At 34.5% G+C, this 20416-nt stretch overlaps 1 protein-coding gene across 29 annotated transcripts in view; it reads right to left on the bottom strand.

Annotated features, from left to right (window-relative positions):
* The window catches only part of PLEKHA5 (pleckstrin homology domain containing A5), a 173957-nt gene that overhangs the window by 9049 nt on the left and 144492 nt on the right, over nucleotides 1-20416 (bottom strand). For 9 of the 29 annotated variants that reach the window (XM_035347697.1, XM_035347582.1, XM_035347608.1 and 6 more), the window contains 12 exons: nucleotides 19911-19991; nucleotides 14211-14273; nucleotides 12982-13062; nucleotides 12698-12847; nucleotides 11220-11321; nucleotides 10028-10139; nucleotides 9725-9771; nucleotides 8675-8863; nucleotides 7988-8105; nucleotides 3995-4110; nucleotides 2571-2780; nucleotides 813-974 (listed from right to left, as the gene is read on the bottom strand). In XM_035347697.1, coding sequence (XP_035203588.1) covers nucleotides 813-974; nucleotides 2571-2780; nucleotides 3995-4110; nucleotides 7988-8105; nucleotides 8675-8863; nucleotides 9725-9771; nucleotides 10028-10139; nucleotides 11220-11321; nucleotides 12698-12847; nucleotides 12982-13062; nucleotides 14211-14273; nucleotides 19911-19991 — 1431 coding nt within the window. Of the gene's footprint in view, nucleotides 1-812; nucleotides 975-2570; nucleotides 2781-3994; nucleotides 4111-7987; nucleotides 8106-8674; nucleotides 8924-9724; nucleotides 9772-10027; nucleotides 10140-11219; nucleotides 11322-12419; nucleotides 12557-12587; nucleotides 12848-12981; nucleotides 13063-14210; nucleotides 14274-19910; nucleotides 20060-20416 lie in introns of those variants that run through there. The other 20 variants (XM_035347617.1, XM_035347625.1, XM_035347637.1 and 17 more) reach the window with 11 other exon arrangements.

The raw sequence follows: 20416 nt of genomic DNA, 5'->3' as shown, positions 1-20416 counted from the left end.
AATAGCTAAATATAAAATCGGAAAGCAAAAGGAAAAATAAGGGAAGAAAAATACAGATTGAAAAAGAAAAAAATATACAGGAGATTAAAAAAACATGACATTGCAAGGAAGATATAACTACGTGGAAATACTTCCTGTAATCTGTTCTTCACAGTCAGTTTGCTTTTGCTGAGTGTTCAGGGCAGCTCACTACCAGAAACACCAAGGTAACTCAATGCCAATTTAATCTGAGACTATTTCAAGACAGAAATCAATCTGATGACCAAACAGCACGAATTACAGTTACTGCCTAGTTCCATGTATAAATTGCTGTGTCAGCTTTATTCTGCTTCCTATAAAGTATTTGGCGCACTAAAGCCGAGCAAACAAAAAAGTCCCATGTATTAAATGATCATCAAAAAATACACACACAATGATTAGTAAAGATGTATCAGTAGTGGGTTTGTTTCCAAAGATGTAAAGACCATAATTGTGTCATTTTCCAGTCAATTAAGATAGTAGCAGATAAAAGTTAATTTGAAATTAAATAGGGTTAATTTAAAAATCAATAAAATTAATTTGAAATTAAAGTCCATTTGAAGTTAAGATGAAATTTAGCAAGACTATATACAAAATAATTCAATTTCTAGGCTACAGACAGATCTGAAACAGTTTTGCACTACTCTATAGAACATTTGTTTATATAAAAGATATCTTAATCTTCCAAGCAAAGGAATTTTGCTTGATTTCCCACAATCTGAGGTCTATGTTTATAAATATTTTTCTACTGAAAGACAGGCTGATGAACAGTTCAATTAAGGACCGTTTAGTACCTCTTTAGTAAAACCTGAATTATGTTCTTGTTCTCCATCATGCTTTAGTTGTGCTGTTTCTTCTCCAGGACTTCCGTTATTTTGTTTCAAATTATTATCTTTACTGGTGCTCTCCAGTTCCTTTAGTATGTTACTAGATACAATATCATCCTTTTTCCGATTCTGTGGACCAAAATTGATATATAAACGTGTATTCTTAAAAAGTTATTACCATTTCAGTTCTGAGCCTTGTGCTGTGCTAAAAAAAACTACTTAAGCATCTGATCTCAAAACAATCTTTTACATGATATTCCACTGCAAAAGACACCACAATGCAATAAGGATTTTTTTTAAACTTAGAATTTTCTAATTTTTATACTTCTTACAGAAATCAACCTAACCATTTTTTCTCTTCAATACTATTGTACTTTTTCCCACCTATAAAAATCTCCAGCATTTCTATCTTCTGAAACTCCATTGATATTTAGCTTAGTCACACACAGATTTAGCAGTATTCTTATTTGCATTCATAGGCTTTTACATTTTTTAAAAATACTTTTTCCTGGTTAAAAAAAAAAAAAAAAAAAAAAGGATAAAAATATGCTCCCAGTGTAAAATTCAGCGTGCTCATATGCTCTTTCACCAGCTGTCTTGGGTATCTTCCAAGCCTATGCTGTTAACTGATTTAACAGAGGACAATATAACATCTGATAACCACAGAGTATGATCAAAAAAAACCATTCTAACCAGGATATTATTCCTAAAAAAAAAAACACCAAACACCAACACATGACAAAAAAAAACACCAACACACACAAACATTGCACATAGAATACAGAATACATGTTAACATTATGTTGTCAGAATAGCATACCCAACATAACTAAAGCTCATACAAGTCAAATCAAACTAAGTACTAGGATGGAGAAAAAGAGGAGCCAGGAAAGTAGTAAATCTTGTGGCTGAATTCCTGTCTGATTTAGCACATGCATGCTGTTAAGAGGTAATTCTATTTAAGTGAGTCCACAAATCAAGCTATGATTTCCTAAACAAAGTAGGCACCCATATCGTACACTTGCCCCAAACAATAACAATTTTTTAACAACTTGCTTTAGTATTTTGGTAATCATTTAAAAATTACACAATAGATGGTTTATAAAATATGTTTTTCTTTTCATTCTTCAAAAAAATCCATCTGAAAAAACTTCCAGCAGTTAAATGCCACTACATCATTTTTCTGTTTAAAAATGAACAGGCACAAAAATTATACTTTTTAAAATAACAACTATTACTACAGCATAATACCTCCTTTTGAGGCCTTCTGACAAATGTTAATCATAAAAAAAAATTGGAGGAACCACCCCCTTCCTATATGGCATTCCTGATGTCATAAAAAAAAACTTCATAATTTACACATCAAATGAATCATATTCCTCCCTGATACTGCTTTTAGTCACAGAGATTGCAATTTGATGTTGTTTGCAAAATGTGACAACAAACGTAACTGTTAACAAACATCGCAATGCGCAATCAAACATGTAGATTTGAATTACTTGTTTTCCAAAAAGAAAGGTGACTTCTATTATCATTAGGTATTAACATGAAGATTGTCATCTCTCTCTTGTGTCTGACTGAGAATTGTGATTGTCATTTTATATGAACAATCTCAAATAGACAGGTACCTACAGTATCACGTGACTTTGGAACCAGAATTACTCCTCCCCTTTTTTTTTAATTATTATTGAGCCCATTAAATGTTTTGAAGAACTTGGGACCAACCTGTGCTGATTTGAATGGATTATCTCTTACAAAAGACAGATTCTGTGAAGGTGACATGTCTGAAACACCAATAATATTTAGTCCTTTTCTCTTTTCTCTCAGGCAAGCTTGTTGGTGTCTCTTTATTCTTTCCATCTGTTCCTCCACAGTCATTCGAGGACGCGTGCTTTCTGCAAGACACAACTGCTCCACTGCACTTCTTGGTCTTTCCTTAAATGGAAGAATATATACATTTATTTTTTTAAGAGCAAGCTTCTGAACTGTTTAGTGTATCAGAAAAGGTCACCTAATAATAATTAAAAAGCAGAAGAATAGCAAGTAAAGATTTCTTACGTATGCAAAGAAAACACAAGAACCAATGATTAATAAACACCAACATTCAAATGCACTTTTTTGAACTGTGATGTTGTTACCGATGATAATCATCAAGAGAATGGGCAGATGCTTTCTCCAAGTCTTCTCCTGAAGCTGAAATAACTTACCAGACATTACACACCAAAACAACACAGGTTACTCAGTTGAGACAGAAATGTAGCTGAAATTAAATGATCAAGGACATTTATCCCATTTGATCACTTCTACCTTTTCATTCCAAGAAAAAGTACAGCTGGACAATATTTAATGGCAAGTGCAGGCTGAAACAAACTAAATTTAGCACCACTTAAAATATATAGTTCTAAGCACTGCATTACTCATGAAATAACAATAATTTTACCTGTATTCCTGAAATTCAGTTTTTCAAATGTCTGCACATTCATAATGTCTGTACATTCATAAAAACTGATTTCACTTCTGAAAAGTGAATTCTTTCTCCAGTTGACACCCTCTCTCCTCCACCATTCTTCCTACTTCTCCTCTTCTGTTCATGCTACAAGTTTCCCCCCCTTTTGCCTGAACTACATGTAAATGCCTGTCTTCAGCCCAGAGACTACAGAACTCTCTAACCTGAAATTCCATGCTTATTACTCACTTACTGCTTCATTTTCTGTCTGCTTTAGTTTTATCCCAGATCATTCTAGTAATAACAAACAAAACATGGCATTTATTATACAGAGGCTGCTAAGTTTCTCCAGAACCCAAATTTGCCCTTCAAAAGTTTTAGTCTAAGATACTTCTTGTCCTTTCAGCGCAAGCCTGAACTTCAGTTTTCAGCTGCTTAGGAGATTTATCACTACCATTTAGTTCTTTGCCAGCTTCAGTGTAATGAAATCTCTGTGCAGTTTAACATACCTGACCTTTACAATTTTGTCATTCTTTCTACAGCTGTCTCCATTAACCTAGTATATTATATCTTACTTTACAACATAGTGATTTTTATCTAAAGGAAATTAAAAAGGTAACTACAATTTTTAAAGTAACTATAGAAATTAAACTTAGAAATTAGCACATCACTATCCATCAACACTTAATTTATTTTAAAGTACCGTTCTTAGATCTATCTTCTTATTCTTCCTTAAAGTGACATAGGATGCTATTGTTGAAGACTCTGGAGTTGGTGATTTGGTTCTGGGTGGTACAACTCCCACAGGAAAATGTGAGCCTGTGAAATAGTAAAGCAATATGCTAAGCACTACACAAAACATCACGGAAACAGCACACTTTTCTAGAACACTGTTTGTCAGTCTTGGAAACTAAAACTTATGCCTAACTCTGATGCCAGTTGAGGTACACAGGCAGATAACTAGCTCCAGGAATGAGGTTAGGCTGAGAAGTCCGTAGTTAACTACTGTGCATGGCATGAGAAATTGCTGGACACGAAAAAAGCTGTGAAAAACTGACAAAAGTTGGACAGCACTGTGTGTAGTGGCTGGATTTCACAGATGGTTAAGGGGGAATTGTGTGAAAGATGGCCAGACTTCAGAGATAACTGGAAGGCAGTATCTGGGACTATACGTGGAATACAATTTGCAAGGCCAGCAGTGTCTAGGTAACCATATCAGTACAACCATTTAAGGCAAAGCTTACCTATGAAATAGTGTTGAACATGTTAAAAGTAGCAAAGTGGGACTAATGAAAAACAATGCACCCATAACAACTTTTCCATGTGGGAAGAAACTAATGCTGAGAAAAGGAGAGAGCAAGGCAGATGGGAAAGAATAGGCACAAAATAATATAGAGGAGGGGGATATAGAAAGGGTTAGCATTGCACAAGCAAGCTGTTTGTCAGTATGCTTGTTTGACCAAGCCCTGTGCCTGATTATTACATCTGCCCTATCTTGTACTAAACTTTATTCCTAAGTATTTTCCATGTGAGTAGGCTTTCCCTTCTGTGTATGAGTACGCAAGAGATGTTAGTCACCTTCAAGCCAGGCTAGCTTGCCAGTAGGGTAAGAGGAGTGGGAGACAGCTATAGAGAGATCACAGGTCTGGGGCCAGAGATGGCAAAGACTGAAGGTCTGCAGGCTGGCTTCCAGACAGGCCATAGGTCTGGACCTGCTATCCAGGAGGACCTTGTTGTCTATGTGAGATCCTGACAAACTTAAGGCAGTAAGCAGGATACAAGATGTGGGAGCCAGGTGTCAAGAGATTTTAGGTCTGAGATGTGGATACTGGAGAAACTCAGAGTTGACTGCTGGAGGTACCACAGTTCTGGCCACCTCCTGGAAAGGGAACCACTGGTGTGCGCACGTGTGCTTATGTCTATATGGGTATAAGGTCAGCTAACAAGCTTCGAGTCTCATCAGCTGGCAAGTGAGAACAGGGTCATGCTATCTGTGTTGCTCCACTTTTTTTGAGTGCTGTTTTTGTTTATGCAGTACCTGCAATGATTCTGATCTTAAATCTGTTGTTTGGTTGTGGTTAGCCATGTCTGTTCAGCTTATGTGTGCTTTTGCATGGAGGGAGCATGTGCTCAGCCTTGCAGCTCATTGTACTTAGGGACAGGGAACTGCAGCAACCAGCCTGTGTATGGCTGGGAGCTGAAGATATTTTGTGTCCTGATGTCCACCACACATTCAGCCTCTCCTAATAATAACCCACCACTGGAGTTTTTCTAATTAGAGAACCCTTGCCAAAATGTAATTAAGCTAGTAGAAAACTGAAGTTAAGACCTACCAAAATATATACATATAATTAGATAACACATGCTTCATTTTTCCTGCTTGATACATGCAGGAAATCAAATATTTTTTAAAAAAAGTTTTCTTGCCGTTTTTGCCTAAAATAATAGAGATGCCTTCTCTGATAGCTAAATTATTTCTCCTAATTTTTCCTGAAGTCACAGAGATTTCAGGGGATATATTGACTCAGTGAAGGCTCAACTGTGTCTCCAAATTGTTCAATAGGCTGACAAAGTAGTCTGCAGTTATTTGAATGCCAAACACATTATTCAAAACACAAACTATAAAACAACAGTTTGGGTCTCCTTTACACATGAAAAGGATAAAACAAAGCTTAAGTCCATTTTCCTTTTGTGTCACCTTTATGTGCCACTCAGGTCATAAATATTCCTTTGCTTGCAGAGAGCTGCAAGGGTTTCTTTACATAGCCCCATTAAAACTTTTCTCTTTGATTGTTGACACTTGAAAAGAGAGGGAAATGGCTGTCAGAAGAAACGTGAGGAGTGTCTAGTACAGTAACACACACAACAAACTAGAAACAAAATTTAAAAGTTTCCTCTGAAATTTACTTAGTTTCTTATTTTGGATGCTTAGTTTCCTACTTTGGATACATCATTTAAGCACGACTTCTTAACACAACAAGAACAGAAAATTTCAGATATGAACTGTCTTTGAGTTTGCTTCCTTTTCAGCTTACAAACTGTTAAAATAGATCAGCATAAAAATGTTTGTTGAAACAGCACATGGTTATAATGGCATATGCACTACAAAACAACACCACCACAGGAATGGTTTAATTTTTTCTACTGCATCATGTTATTATAAGTGAATAAACAGAATGTGAAAATATCCATCATAAAATTCACATGTTCAGAAGCGTGAACCAGATGATAAAACACTGCTATGATAAACCCACTTCACTTTTTTTTTTTTTTAATGAATATAAATAGCCTTCATCTACTTGCTACCAACTGCAGCTATTATCTCCCAAACCCCAAATATTATTTATATTAGAAGAATTTCTATTATTGGTTCCCCTTACTGATGGCTGTTTTACTGTAAAATAGAAAGCAGACTAGGGTGCTCAAGAATTATCAGTTAGCTTTATATAGTCACCATAGGTTTTCTTGCAGTGTCTTTAAAATTAACTTCCCTTTTCTTGTAAATATCTATGAATAGTCTGGTACACTGTATGCCAATAAAACCTTCATACGTTGTCAGAAAAGCAACTACCTCAATTTAGGTGGCTGATGATTAGTAAATCTCAGACTAAACCTTGCATTTTTCACTACCAAGTTAAAAGAGATTTAATAACTACTCTAAGTGAACATTATACCTCAGAAATATCATACTCAAATTAAATCGAGTAATAGTTTGGTAAACAGAAGCTTAATTGTATCATCTGTCATAGGGTCATTCACATTGCTTTGCACCCAAAATGTACACTACCTTTAGTTTTAAAAGACTGTGCAACTGATCTGATGAAAGTAATATCCTTAAATGATCACTGTTCTTTGGTCAAATTCTCATACTGTTACACCAACCTGCTACGGATGCGCTTAGCTGAACTAACTGAAGACATTGATCTTGCTGGCACTGGAAACATTGATCATTATGGAAAAAAAGGAGCAAGCTGAGGTATTCTGAAAGCTCTTAATATTTTTGGGTAGTGCTCAAACTGCTTTTCCTGGAGTCACCTTTAACAAACTATTCTGTGTGTTTTAACAAACAGAATTGAGGAGCACTTCCTGGTAAAAGACTCTACCAAGCAATTAGTAGCTTTTAGGGAAGCTAGATGAAGAGAAGAATCTAAAGTATTTAGCAACTGCAAAGACCTTTATTGTCTGTACACTCCAAGGTCATGATCATTATTCCTATTATATCAAAGGACAGAAGGCAATTCAACAATTACAAGATTAAAAAAAGAAGAAGACATTGTTTCCCTGCCTTATGAGAGTCTGAAAATTCTCTGGTGCTGCCTTTTTGGACGTTCCAGTGACATAACATTGGGAGCTTGATTCAAAAACTGAATAATTGTTCAAGGGCATGAACATAAAATGGGTAATTGTTCAGGGGAATGGTGTGTGGGGAATGTGAGTGATGTGATTAGACATGGTGTCAATAAGGATTTCAGGGTTGTTGATGACTATAATGTTTGATTTTTCTGTGATGTAATTGATTGAAATCTTTCTCATCATATAATTAAATGATTATTTTATTGTGAAAGTTGTTTCATCATATTAAGAAATGGACAGGCTACAAAAATACAAAGGATGAAATAGTTTCTGTAGCAGTTAAAGCTTTGTATTCCTTGTGGAAAAGGCAGAAAGGTCACAAACAACACTCCTGGGGACAAACCTTTAGCTGTAGATTCTGATTCTGACATTTGTTCTGTTTTTTCTTCACCGTTAGATTCATCCACTTCAGCTACAGTAGTTAACTCTGGTTCACTCTTATAAAGCCTATAATCTGGACCCTGAAGAATGAAAAGTTATGAGGTAAATAAACTGGTATTTTTGTACAAACATTTATGTCTTAAGACTCAAAACAGTTATTCTGCAATGAGACTGCTCACTTCAGGACAATAGTTCATTGTTCAACTGCTATTGCAGCAGTATTCCTTTGTAATTAATTTGAGTAACATTTACAGACTTTCAGAAATTACAGAAAAACTGCCATAAAAATATGAAGGGCCTTTTTTTATTGAAATGATCTGGAAAAAAAAAATTGTACAAGGCTTCAGCAAAATCTGATTCTGAGGCTAGAGTTTTCCTAAAAACTCATAAGTAGAAAAATGTGATTTTCTGATATTTACTCTGATATTAAATGCACATATTTAAGTCTTAAGACTTTTTTTTTTTTTTTTAAATATACACAGAATATATGACAGGAAAATATGAAAAGTAAATGATGAAGCTGTAAGTAAAACCAAGTAGCAAAAAGTAAAAACAAATGCAAAAGTAGCCAGATGGCAAAATGACATTTGTGACTGTGCAAAGGAAGGGGAAATGCTTCAAGAACAACGTGGCAGTTTAAGCCACTTACACAGTGAGATCCATTTCTCTGATATCCTTGAACTTGGTGAATCTTCTTTTCTTCTGGCAGATGTACTGGGCCCCTGCTATAACAGAGCAAGGAGCTGCTATCACTGGGCAGAGGGGGGATTATGGGAGGATGCTCTGTAAAGTCATAGGACCGAGGGAGTGGAGGACGAGGTGGGACTACTTCCTCTTCCTAAAGATTGTAGAATAGTCACCTTATTTAGATGTGTACACCTGTTACAATTATTTATAACTTAAAAATAAAAAAAAAATATTACCATAGCTACACCAGCTATAGATTTTGGAATTAAAGGGACAATGTCACACTAAAAGAAAAGCCAAGACAGGATTTTTTTTTATTTATTAATTACTATCATGTACATTGAAATACATCAACAGCTTCAGTATTCAGCTTATGAAGGTATTCAATTCTGTTACCTATACTTTCTGTTGGACATATATGAATGCTGAATCATCATTTGAAAAATTAAATTATGTATTTTTTTTAAGGATTTGTATGTACATGAGTCTTTCAAAAAGTTCTAAAAGCCGGATATATATTTTCACATACTTTTGACAACCATGACAATGTCCCTTTAAGACTGTTACTTCTAGCCAGACCTTCAGAGGAACTAAACATTTGGGAGCTCCCACAGTTTCAGATGCTCTTGTGGGTGCTCTGGCCATCTGAAAACCAGGCTCAATAGGTGAATAGACATATAAAGCAATGTATTTATTCCCATGAAAACTGTGGTGGGGACAAAAAGCAAAACCAAAAATCAGGGTTTATATTTCTAGGATAAGATCCTAGGGAGAGGAAAAGGTGAAAAATTGAAAAGAGAAATACTGGCGAGAATATAAAGACAAATAACAAATGAAAGTGTTAGAATTACTAGCTATCGGTCTTTAAAACTAATTCAAATTGCAATATTTTCAAAGAAACATACTGAATACATATTTCATACCTTAAAAACAGTTCAAATAATGTTCATGTTAATCATATGTATATTAGAAATACAGTGATGCTGAAATTTTAAATATGATAAAACCATACCTCATTTTTATATTTAATAGCTGAAAATGTCCTTGATCCCATGATGCCTGTTTGGGGGGCAGAGAGTAAGAGGAAAGAGAATTTTTTTTTTCAATAAAGAGCTTATAGAACAGTATAAAAAAGTATTATCTGTTGCTATCAAACAAATACTCAAATCATCAACTTAAAAAATCTGATTACTTCATCATCCTCAGTAATTGTGCCATTATTCAAACATACAAAAGCAAATATGTTTATCTTACAAAAATGCATATAGAATATGATCCAATCTCACTTCCTAAGAGTTAAAACCAACCAGTTTACCTCCATCTGAAGAGCTTCTTTGCTGTTTATGTTTACTTAAACCTTCCATGACATCCTGAATTCTCCATAGCTCCTTCTGAATCTGAGCACGCTGTATCCCTGCTGACTCAGTCTGCCAGTAAAGAAAGAGCATATTTAAGTGACAAATTAGAATACATTGCAAGTGAAAAGAGGGGAAAGAAAAGCTTTTCTTTCTTTTGACTATACCACATATCCTTTCCCAATGAACAAAAATAAAATGCAATAATGACACTCTCCCATTAAAAGGTAATATTCAAATATTGTCAGAAATAAGCTGCAAGATTAAGTCATTTATAAAACACAAGTCTTATTTTGATAGTAATTTGCCAGTTGAAACTCCATTTAACAAAATGGCATCTACTCCTTACAAAGAAAATGAAAACCAACTTTGCATAGGAGATCTGCACACAGAAAAGGAATCATCAGTTCCAATCCTGAAATAGTTGGAGATGAACATAGTGGTTACAAGCTAGCATATAAAAGGTAGGCCTATTTGCATTTGTGGTTACATGTGCATTGGGCTGCATAACCAAATATCTCAGCTCTTTGAGTTTCCTTGTAATCTCTCTTTCATTACTGTATACAAATCAATTCCTAGAGCAGATAGCCTTTAATACCTCACAGCACGACCCACACCCATCTGCCTATTGCAGATACATGCACACACACGTGTTTGTGTCACAGAACAATTTCCTTAGAAATTCAGAACTTATACTAATTGGCCAATCCTCCAGAGTACGGCACAAGCAACAAATAAGATGCATATGGAGAGTTCAGACGCTTAACAACTGAATACCTAAAATATTTTTTATTTATTTTGATAGAATGATTTAATTACGTTTTAAAATATTCACTTAAAAGAAGGGATTTGTATGAACATTTAATATGACTGTCATAGCAATTAAGGTCTTAGAAAAATTTCCTGGCTAGGACACGATCACTGAAACAGAAAGAGGAGACACATGGGAAAACTAATGCCATAGCTTCAAAATATAGGAAAAGCTGGAGAACCCCTCAGAACTTATTAACTTTAAATTTCTTCTTATACTTTGCTAATATACCACACATTCTCCTTTCCCCGTCCATTTGTGCACAGTTTTTAAACAAAAGCACAGAAAATGAAAACAACTTAAACACATCTTTAAGACCTGAATTTATTCAAATGCCACACCTGAATTTCTCCTAGACAATCAAGTTGCTCCTGCATATGGTTCCTCGTTACTGTTACATCATACTCCAGTTTATCATATTCTCTCCAAGCTCTTTCCAGTTCCTGAGTATATAATGAAAGAAAAGAATTGGACATGCACATTCAAGAGAAAAAAAAAAACACTTTTTTTTAAATTCATTTAATGTCATGAAACTTCAGGAATTAGCTCATAGATATTGGCAATAAGTATCAGGTAATTTTAGAGAATGTCGTGTTTAAACAGCTTTTGCATTTTCTGATGATACTAAACGAAATAGGAACTAACAGCATTTTTGTCTATTCACAAACTAAAAAATAGGACAGGGTGAAATCTTCAGAATATGCTGTTACAGTTAGCAGGCATGCGTGCCTTAAGTTGTCCTTCCACAGGGTCAAAAAAAAAAAACACAACAATTTCTCTATTTTATCACATAGAACAATAAAAGGATAGTAGTGCAAGGCAAGTGCATGTATATGCAATTTATTATGCAAGACAACTGTAAGTCAACCAACCCTGCCGGTAAGGTTACCAGTGAATACCCCAGGCTTGCTAATACATCACTATTTACATCTGTGAAACTGTAACACCAGAAGGAAGAAAATGCAAAAAGAATCCTAGAGGCCAGGTTTACCATCCCCCTTACTAAGCCTGGATCAAGCAATTTACTCAATTTAGCATAAATTAAAAAGGTGATGAGGGGAGTATATTTTGAATATTTCCTCTAGAAAGAAGATTTTCCCTTCTCTGCTTCCATTTTCCTCATCCAATCCATCTCTTTTGCAACATAGTTCAGACAAAAAAAAGAATTTCAGGGCCTACATCATATCAAGTTCACCACAACAAACCACTGTAACTTGATGCTGAAATGCTTTTTTGGATATACACAAGTAAGCAAAAATGATTCTTTGCCTTGTCTCAATGTAGAAACCATCATGAAGTGGAAAAGGACAGTAAATAGAAACTCCTTTCCTTTCTTCTAAAGTTTTCAAAAGTGCATGACTTGAATATCTTTGAAACACAATGGACCACTATAAAGAGAGACCACGAGAGTATTATCTTTTCTTCTTTTCATTATGTAGTTATTTTTTTTTCACTTAAAATAAATTACTTATCTGAGGGAATATCTGATAAAATCTATGTCTTCCATTATTTACTATCAAATTAAATAGCTTATTTGTTTTATTTACTTCTTCTGTAATCAAATACACATTATAAAAATGAAAATACCACACCAACTGAAGTCAGTATGCACTCAATTCCTGGCAAAAGCAAAATTCAAGAAAGACTACTCAGTGTATAGCGTGAAAGTTCCAGCTTTTACAAAACCACATGCAAGTAAAAAGACAATGGAAGTTTGTTGGAATTAAATGAAAAATAACTAGAGACAAACCAATTAAGAACACAAAGATAATTGTTTAACAGGTCATTGATTTTTAACTGGCAAGAATGTATTACTTACTGCAGTAGCTCGCGATACTTCTCGACAAGTGCCCAGTAGTCCGTTCTGCAAGTCATCTCTCTGTAAGACTACATTTTGTATGGCTGCTGGATTATCTGCATTCATTTCTATTTCCTGACTTGCTGATAGCAAAGCTTGCTCAAGCGTGTACTATTATAATAAAAAGAATTATTTTTAATGTTCTGCATCATTGGGCTGATTTTCATTTTATTTCAGTTATCATTGTTCTGATAATAAGCATGTAAAATAACATCCACTTTAGGTAATAAATACAATTGTCCTACTTTCTCCTTGTGTAGCTGTTGAAGCTTCTCTTCCAGTGCTTGTACAACTTTATCTTGTTCACATAGACGGCTAAGTTTAGCCTAGTTTGTAACAGAAAATGATCACAGTTAGAATTGTTTTTAACATCTTTGGTAACCAATACATAACTTCATCAAATCATTATGAGAAGCTATTTAAAATTTTATTACCACAAAACATGAATTCTCAAGTTCTAAAGGCATCAGTGTTGCATGTTCAAATTAACTTCAAGGCACCTTCTTAAGATAGTACAAAATAAGTGATATTGTAACTTGAAACAGTACTGCTCAAAACATAACTTACAATTCTACAATTGGGCCTTTACTTAGTAATTTATTTAGTAATACTGTTTTAATCAACATATTCTTCATTATTATAAAGAATATTGAATGCATTCTTAATCCTTCCCATAGCTTACTTCAGGTGTTAGTTTTTGATAGTTACTTACTAATACCAGACATACCCTGCTCTGTTTTGGATCCACTGTAGGCTTAGCTATGACTAAAACTGTTCTGCTCCAGTTGCCATTTGGAGTAAATGTTCAGTGGACTCTAATCAATCTGAAACTGTTTACTTTTCTATTTGAACAAATTTTGGTTCAGTTTGTGCTACTCTGACTTTTTAAACTGTAAGTTAACACTGAAAGCCTGCTTTCTTTTGTAGCCTTAAAATAACTTGCTTAAATGTTTAAATCAGTAAGTCTACTCTTAGTTGCATTATGCAAATATGACTAGACATGCATATCTATGCATACACAGTATGACTATACATGTGCATTTTTCACAAGCAATTTCCAAACTGACCTTAATTACCAAGCCCCTTTCTTCAGTAACTAGCAACTCAATACTCTGGTAACTTCCCATGCCGAATTTCAGATTTGGAGCATCAGTCATATTTCCTTAGAAATTAGTTTTCTCATGCTTATCACTGAACTACATAGTTTTTTCTTTCTAAATAAATACATTTCTAGAAGCATTTCTTCCTTGAACAGATAGGATGTTTAAAGTTTCAGTCTAAATTGTAATAATTCCTGCATATTACAAGCTTATTAAAATAGTCCTACGTCTTCTCTCAAGTTCATGGACCAATTTCTGTTGGCAGTCACCTATAGGAAGTGCATTTCGAACCCCAAAATCAAGGGAGAAATTATTATTGAAATAAAAAGGCAAATACCAACATTTCCAAGGAAGAAGAAATACAAATTACTTACATCAATATCCAGCTCTTCAGTTCTATATTTGTATAGTGTACCCCTACATTCTTCTTGAGTTAACTATAAGGAAGAATAATATTATCATAAAACAACTTAATTTGATTATGAAAATGAAACTGATGCTCAGCTTAGAAGTTTTAATACAGCAAAACAGGTTTTACTTGAATGCCAACGTCATATTGAACAACACATATTTAGCCAGTATGTATTACTGAAGGTAACTAAGCAGAATGACAAGCAGACCTGTTGGTAGAAAGTTATATAAACAGAATGGTCTATGTTTCTAATGCAAACTGGATATTTAGGGAGATACAACTCAATCAAACATGGATCTGCATTCTAAATGCAGGGACTCATTCTACTTGGAATGAAACATTCTATAGATCCGTTAAGATCAAGTACATTCACAAGGAGGATATTCTGATGTCAGTCTGAAATCATAATGATCCAAGTGTACAAAGTATCTGTAAAATATATCACATCACATATGTACACCCAGTGAGTATTGCCAAATACCTTTCTGCCTACTTTTTTCTATGGATCTCCCCCATGACAGAATTCATAGTATGAACACAAATGACAGAAGCAGAAATCCTTCTGCTTTTGATTTGGACCTATGCAAACTTGTCTTCTCATACTAGTTGGCATGTAAGGTATCCTCCACTTTTATACAGCCCCTCACATTAAGTTCTTACCTCTTTCAGTCTGTTAACTAACCAGTAACAAGATTTAAAAATATTCTACATGAAAAGAGGCAGCTTTCCATTTCAGATAGACTGTCATATACAGAATCTACTTACTGTCCTATATAGTAAATACTTACATAACACTATCAGCCTTCATATTCTGTTTAATTAAAAACATGTGCACTCTGAGTCTCAACATGTATGCTTTCCTTTCATGTGTATAGTATAATTAGGTCATCATGGCTTAGTAGTGCAAGAAAGACTATAAAAACACAAGTCCATGTTAAAGGACATTTACAAATAAAAGGACTAGGGAAGGGTTAATCAGACAAGCATTCCAAACATACAATAAATCTTCAACACACTTAAGTGTTTCATTTCAAGACGTTATGTCCACATACCTCATGCAAATGCACCTGGTGACAATTTAAAAGTATGTATAGTATATTAAAACCACAGAGTAACTTTCTTTGAAATGGACATTTTATGAAAATGAGAGCTGGAATATGAAAAAAGCCACAGCACTTTTGCACCTCATGAACGTCATAAACATTAGCATTTTAAGATATCTATTCAAGCTCATACTGTTCTAGAGTTGTGTTTTTTTAACTGTTGATTTTATCTTAATGAGAGAAAAATGAGGAATGGAAATATTAAAAAAAACTCATAAACATGGTCAATATAAATTTAAGGCCAAATGTCCTTAACTTACAGCGAAAACCCAGGTACATTTCACAACAGATTTTACCAGAGAAAGATAAATACATCTTTGCAAGACACTGCTCAACATTCCATATGCCTCGCCTAGAAAAAAAAGTTTTTTTTTTTTTTTTTCAAGCCAGTATACATAGATGTATTTCTTTTATTAGTCATTTCTTTATTCAACAGTTCAACCTTAATTAGAGCAGAGTTGAAAAAAGCTTACCGATTTAGAATCCCTGTCCCTGCCTACCTCCTAGAAGGAATATGTTTTACATTTTCAGAAAGTGAAACATTTTCAAAGAATACTATGCATGTGCTAATTCCTCTTATTAAAATTCCACCACACTTTAAAAATTGCTGCCAACTTCTTGCTGTTGTCTGTATTTCTTAGTTTACCACAACAGAAGCTGCTGGAGAGCTACTTCCACTTTCTACACTTCTACTGGAACATCTTACATAGACTTAACACAAAGGACTCTGAAAATGGTATGAAACACTTAATCCATCTCTGACAAAACAGCGGCTTCTCTTTGCGCAGCACATCTATAAATCAGCTTAAGGCAAAAAGCGTAGAATGCTATCACACTCTACTGGAATTGTAAGAGGAACTGCAGTAGACAAAATGCAATTACACATTACAAGCAAGGCTAACAACCTCATAACCCTGGAAAATGCATTATAAGAGCTCTAACAATCAAGTTATTGAAATGTATTTTATGTCACGTTTAACAAAAGCCTCCTTCACCAAATCGTCCATACAAACGCTTCACCAGAACAGTAATTTCAGAGAAAGAGTGCCACCTACTGAACCACTGACACGGCTTGCAGCAAGCTTCTACAGTTTTCCTTGACAATTTCCTACTCAAATACAAAAAAAGTACGCTGAAGTACACTGTGTGTTAACGTTAAGTAGCAGCACCTTGAATTCTGAAATGCAAACTGCACAGAGCTCAGCCAAACATGTACCTTGCATGTGAAAAAGTGACTTTAATTGCATCTTCTACTCATGCTGGAAATAATTTCTGTTAATATGCCAGTCCCACTGGTTAAAATGGCCACATTCATGTTCAACTGATCTTCATTGTAAACATGCATATACAACAGAATTTAACAATTTTCTATTGTTAAATTGAACTTTCTAGAGAACGAGATGTCATATCTCATGTAGTCCCACCGTTAGATACATCATCTATGTCAAAAGCTAATACCAGATGAATCATGAAAGTGGATAAACCCACCACGATGGAAACTATACAAGATGTCTTTAGTGGGAAATTTCTTCTCAGATAAGTGTAGATTAGGCAAATCTCCCTCTTGAGATATAAGCAATTAGACCTATCTAAACTGCCAATATAAAATACATTTATGTGAAGGTATGACTTCACCATCTTACAAGCTGTTTTCAGATTCCAATAACCATTTTGTCTCAATAGCTACATGGCAGCAAGTTTCACATCCTGAGAGGACACTAAGCATCTCTGCAAAATTGCGTCACTTAGGAGATTAAAACAGGATAATTTTAAATATAAGACATTTTGTGGGGAGCATGATACTGAAGTCAGCCATGATTTTTTTTTTTTTTTAATTCTAGTAATAATAAAAGGGGTAGCATTTTGAAATACTGAGAACAAACATCCAAGTAAAGAAATGGATGTAATCTTGCTAAACTCAAATTTTCATTTTCCCCCATTAGTAAACATATACATACATAAAAGGAACTGAGGTTAATTCTCTCTCCCCCTTTCCCTCTCCCAGCAGATTCCACTTTAGAAAACAAGATTAACACTCCTCACCTAGCATTAGAAAGAAACAAACAAAAAACAAATAAACAAAAACAAAAACACAACAAAACAAAAACAAAAAAAGGTAGAAATGGCCCCAGGATGCAAAAAGCCTGTATTTTTCTTGTCTGTACATATGGCATCAATGCCCTGGCTTACACCTGCATACTTACAGCACAGTGTGTAGAACAGACTGATGCAAGTCAACGTGATTTAAATAATTTCAAAGTGGTGAGGATTGAACAATTAAAAATTCTCTAAATAAGACATTTGGGGTAGTATAATTTCTAACTATTTTACTAAAGAACAACTGATTGTTGCAAGCAAATAGGTCACAAGACATTAATTTCTAATTAAATACAAGTTTTCTTGCTTTCCTTTACTTAACTCTGAATGAACTATGTCATAAAATTGAACTGAATAGACTTAAGCAAAGAAAGATCCTTTCTGTACCTGCAGGAATGGATCTAGTCAGTAAAAACTAGTTCAACTTGAGAAGAAAACAGATTTATATCACTTAAACAGAGGGTTCTCCCAACTGCTGGTTCTTCTTTTAAATTTCAATGGCAGAGGCAACTGGTGAAAACAATTTATATTATGCAAATAAAAACTTATGTTACTTAATCTTTAAAATAGGCTACCAGAATTTTAAATGTGTTAACTTTGCATTACACAAATTTAGAAGACTATTTAAGCAGTGAAGTTTTAAGTATATTTTTATGATTTCCAGGAAGTCACTTTATGCAATATTTTGTATAGGAAATTGTCTGCTTTGTCTGTAAAAGCAGAAGGTCTTTCTTGTGTTCTCCAACACATGGGTTCTTCTGCACAAGCCTGCCAACATATCGCTAGAGCTGAAGAGACTCTAGTGACATCTCTAGTGACAAAAGGTTGCTCAGTCTTTGTGACCCATTAGATTCACCGTTTCTCTGACAAGAATGTCAAAAAAGGTGCTTATTCAGCATCAAATGTGAAAGAGTGGCTATGTCTTCAAGGTGAAGGCAGTAGTTTGTGGTAATACCTTTGCAGCACAACCATCAAGACAGCATTCTGAATTTTAGTGGTATTCCTAAGTCTAAGTAGCTGGGCAGACCAGACCAGGCACAGCTATACCTCCAATGCATCTTGAATAACATTTCAAGTTTTACCCTAACACATCCAAAGCACCTCTGTTCATTATAAGTATGTTGACTTATTTCTCTGACATCCTGTAAAACAGAAACGTGATTTCCTGTTTTTTTTTTTTTTTAAAGTTTACAACAGCGAGGCTTCTTTAAAAAATAAGAAAACTGCCTTCATTTAGGATTTGAAGGCACCTTACTTCACCCATTCCTCTCCAAATGGTTCCTTCAGGTTCTATGTTAAAGCTCCTGTTTTGCACATGGGAGCACGAATTGGATGATTCTGAAATGAAAGGCACTCAAAGCAAATTCCTTTATTCCTTTGGAAAGCTGAGAAGTTTCTCGCATCTTAATTTTTATTTTTTGAATCTAAAGCAAATCTACAATGTGGAGTGGACTTCCAAAAAAAAAAAAAAAAAAAAACCCAAAAAATTAAACTTCATCTATTTTTTGTACCTTTTTTTACCTTTTTTTTTTTTTTTTTTTTTTTTTTTTTTTCCATTTTTGGCTCACAAGGACAAAAACGTGAGCTTAAGAGAGCTGCTTAGGTACTCCCTTCTGACTGGCAGCCAGAATTGCACACTTCATCTGCTGCTAAACAGAACCAGCATTTAAGTAAGAACAGTGTCTTCATTGCAGTTGTGGCTAGAAACTTCTAAAACATTCTCTAATATGACAGGGGCACTGAACTAAGCCCCAGTAAGCCTAAGACACTGCAGTGCCAATGGTTATGTATTGGCCATGCTCATAAGTTAATGCAGGTCTCAATTCTTGGACAATATTTCCATTCACATTTCTGATTCTTCTTCCATCTTACCATTTACAAGCATCACTAGATACTCTGTAAGTGTGCACTGTTAAATCTGCTGTGACTTTATTAACAGACACTGCCTTTTGGATTTACAGTCCCCAGATCAAAGTAATTTTGATCCTTCCTTTCTTCAGTAGCTAAAGGCTTGTAAGGTGCAAACAAAAACCTGTAAATCCACTTCCTAGAATGAAACAAAATTGCCAGAAATGACCAGGTAAACACCACTCACATGCTTTTGTAGTGGTCAAAATAAAGAAGCACCTTTGAACACTAATAGCATAGGATCATGCTAAGACAGATGTTGGAAGGTTATTGGAAGTTTTATGAATTTACTGGACACCTGCATAAAACACGAACTAATTAAATAGTCCAGACAGTTATTCAAAGTGATACATTTAATACTTAACAACAAAAACGCAGCAAAAGCCATGCTAAAGATATTGCAGCATTTTATAAAGCATGGATGACTTGTGGTTTTCCAAAGCAAATAAGAGAAACACCGATGTTATGAATAAATCTGAGGAACAACCAAAACTGTCACTAAGAAAAATTTTCGCAGATGATAAAGCAATTTCATTCACTATCCAAGACCTTACTTGCTGGTACAGTTGCGGTCTTAGCGCCGAGTTCTCAATCATAGTGTGAACCATGGTGATTAAAGGTTCATTCTCTTTCATCTATTTCAAATCAGGAGGAGCATACAGCAAACATCAGTTTACAGCATGGCTAGATTTGAAAGACGACACTGTAAAATATAGCCTCTACTTTAATTTTTTCTAATAATGCGGTAATTACATTTTACCCCATGCTTTTTATATATTCCATCATTCAGTAATATCAAACATCTGACAAGTTCAATGACAGCAAACAAATGCAGCAAAACCACATAAAAATGCTCAAACCAATGAAATATTCTTTGACCAAACCTCTCTTTTTTAAAAAATAAAAGTGCTTAAAATAAGCCGGGCTTTGCAAGAGATCGAAACGAAAAGTATTATTGGATTATTCAATAAGAACATTCAAAACTTTATCAAAAAATCTTTTAAATTATAGTTTTAATAACTTAATGTACATTAAAAAGATGTAAGCATCCTCTTGAAAT

This window comes from Oxyura jamaicensis, chromosome 1 (assembly GCF_011077185.1).
Source record: "Oxyura jamaicensis isolate SHBP4307 breed ruddy duck chromosome 1, BPBGC_Ojam_1.0, whole genome shotgun sequence".
Lineage (NCBI taxonomy): Eukaryota > Metazoa > Chordata > Aves > Anseriformes > Anatidae > Oxyura > Oxyura jamaicensis.
Note: the sequence above shows the minus strand (reverse complement) of the source record. Positions and strands in the feature narration are given on the sequence as shown.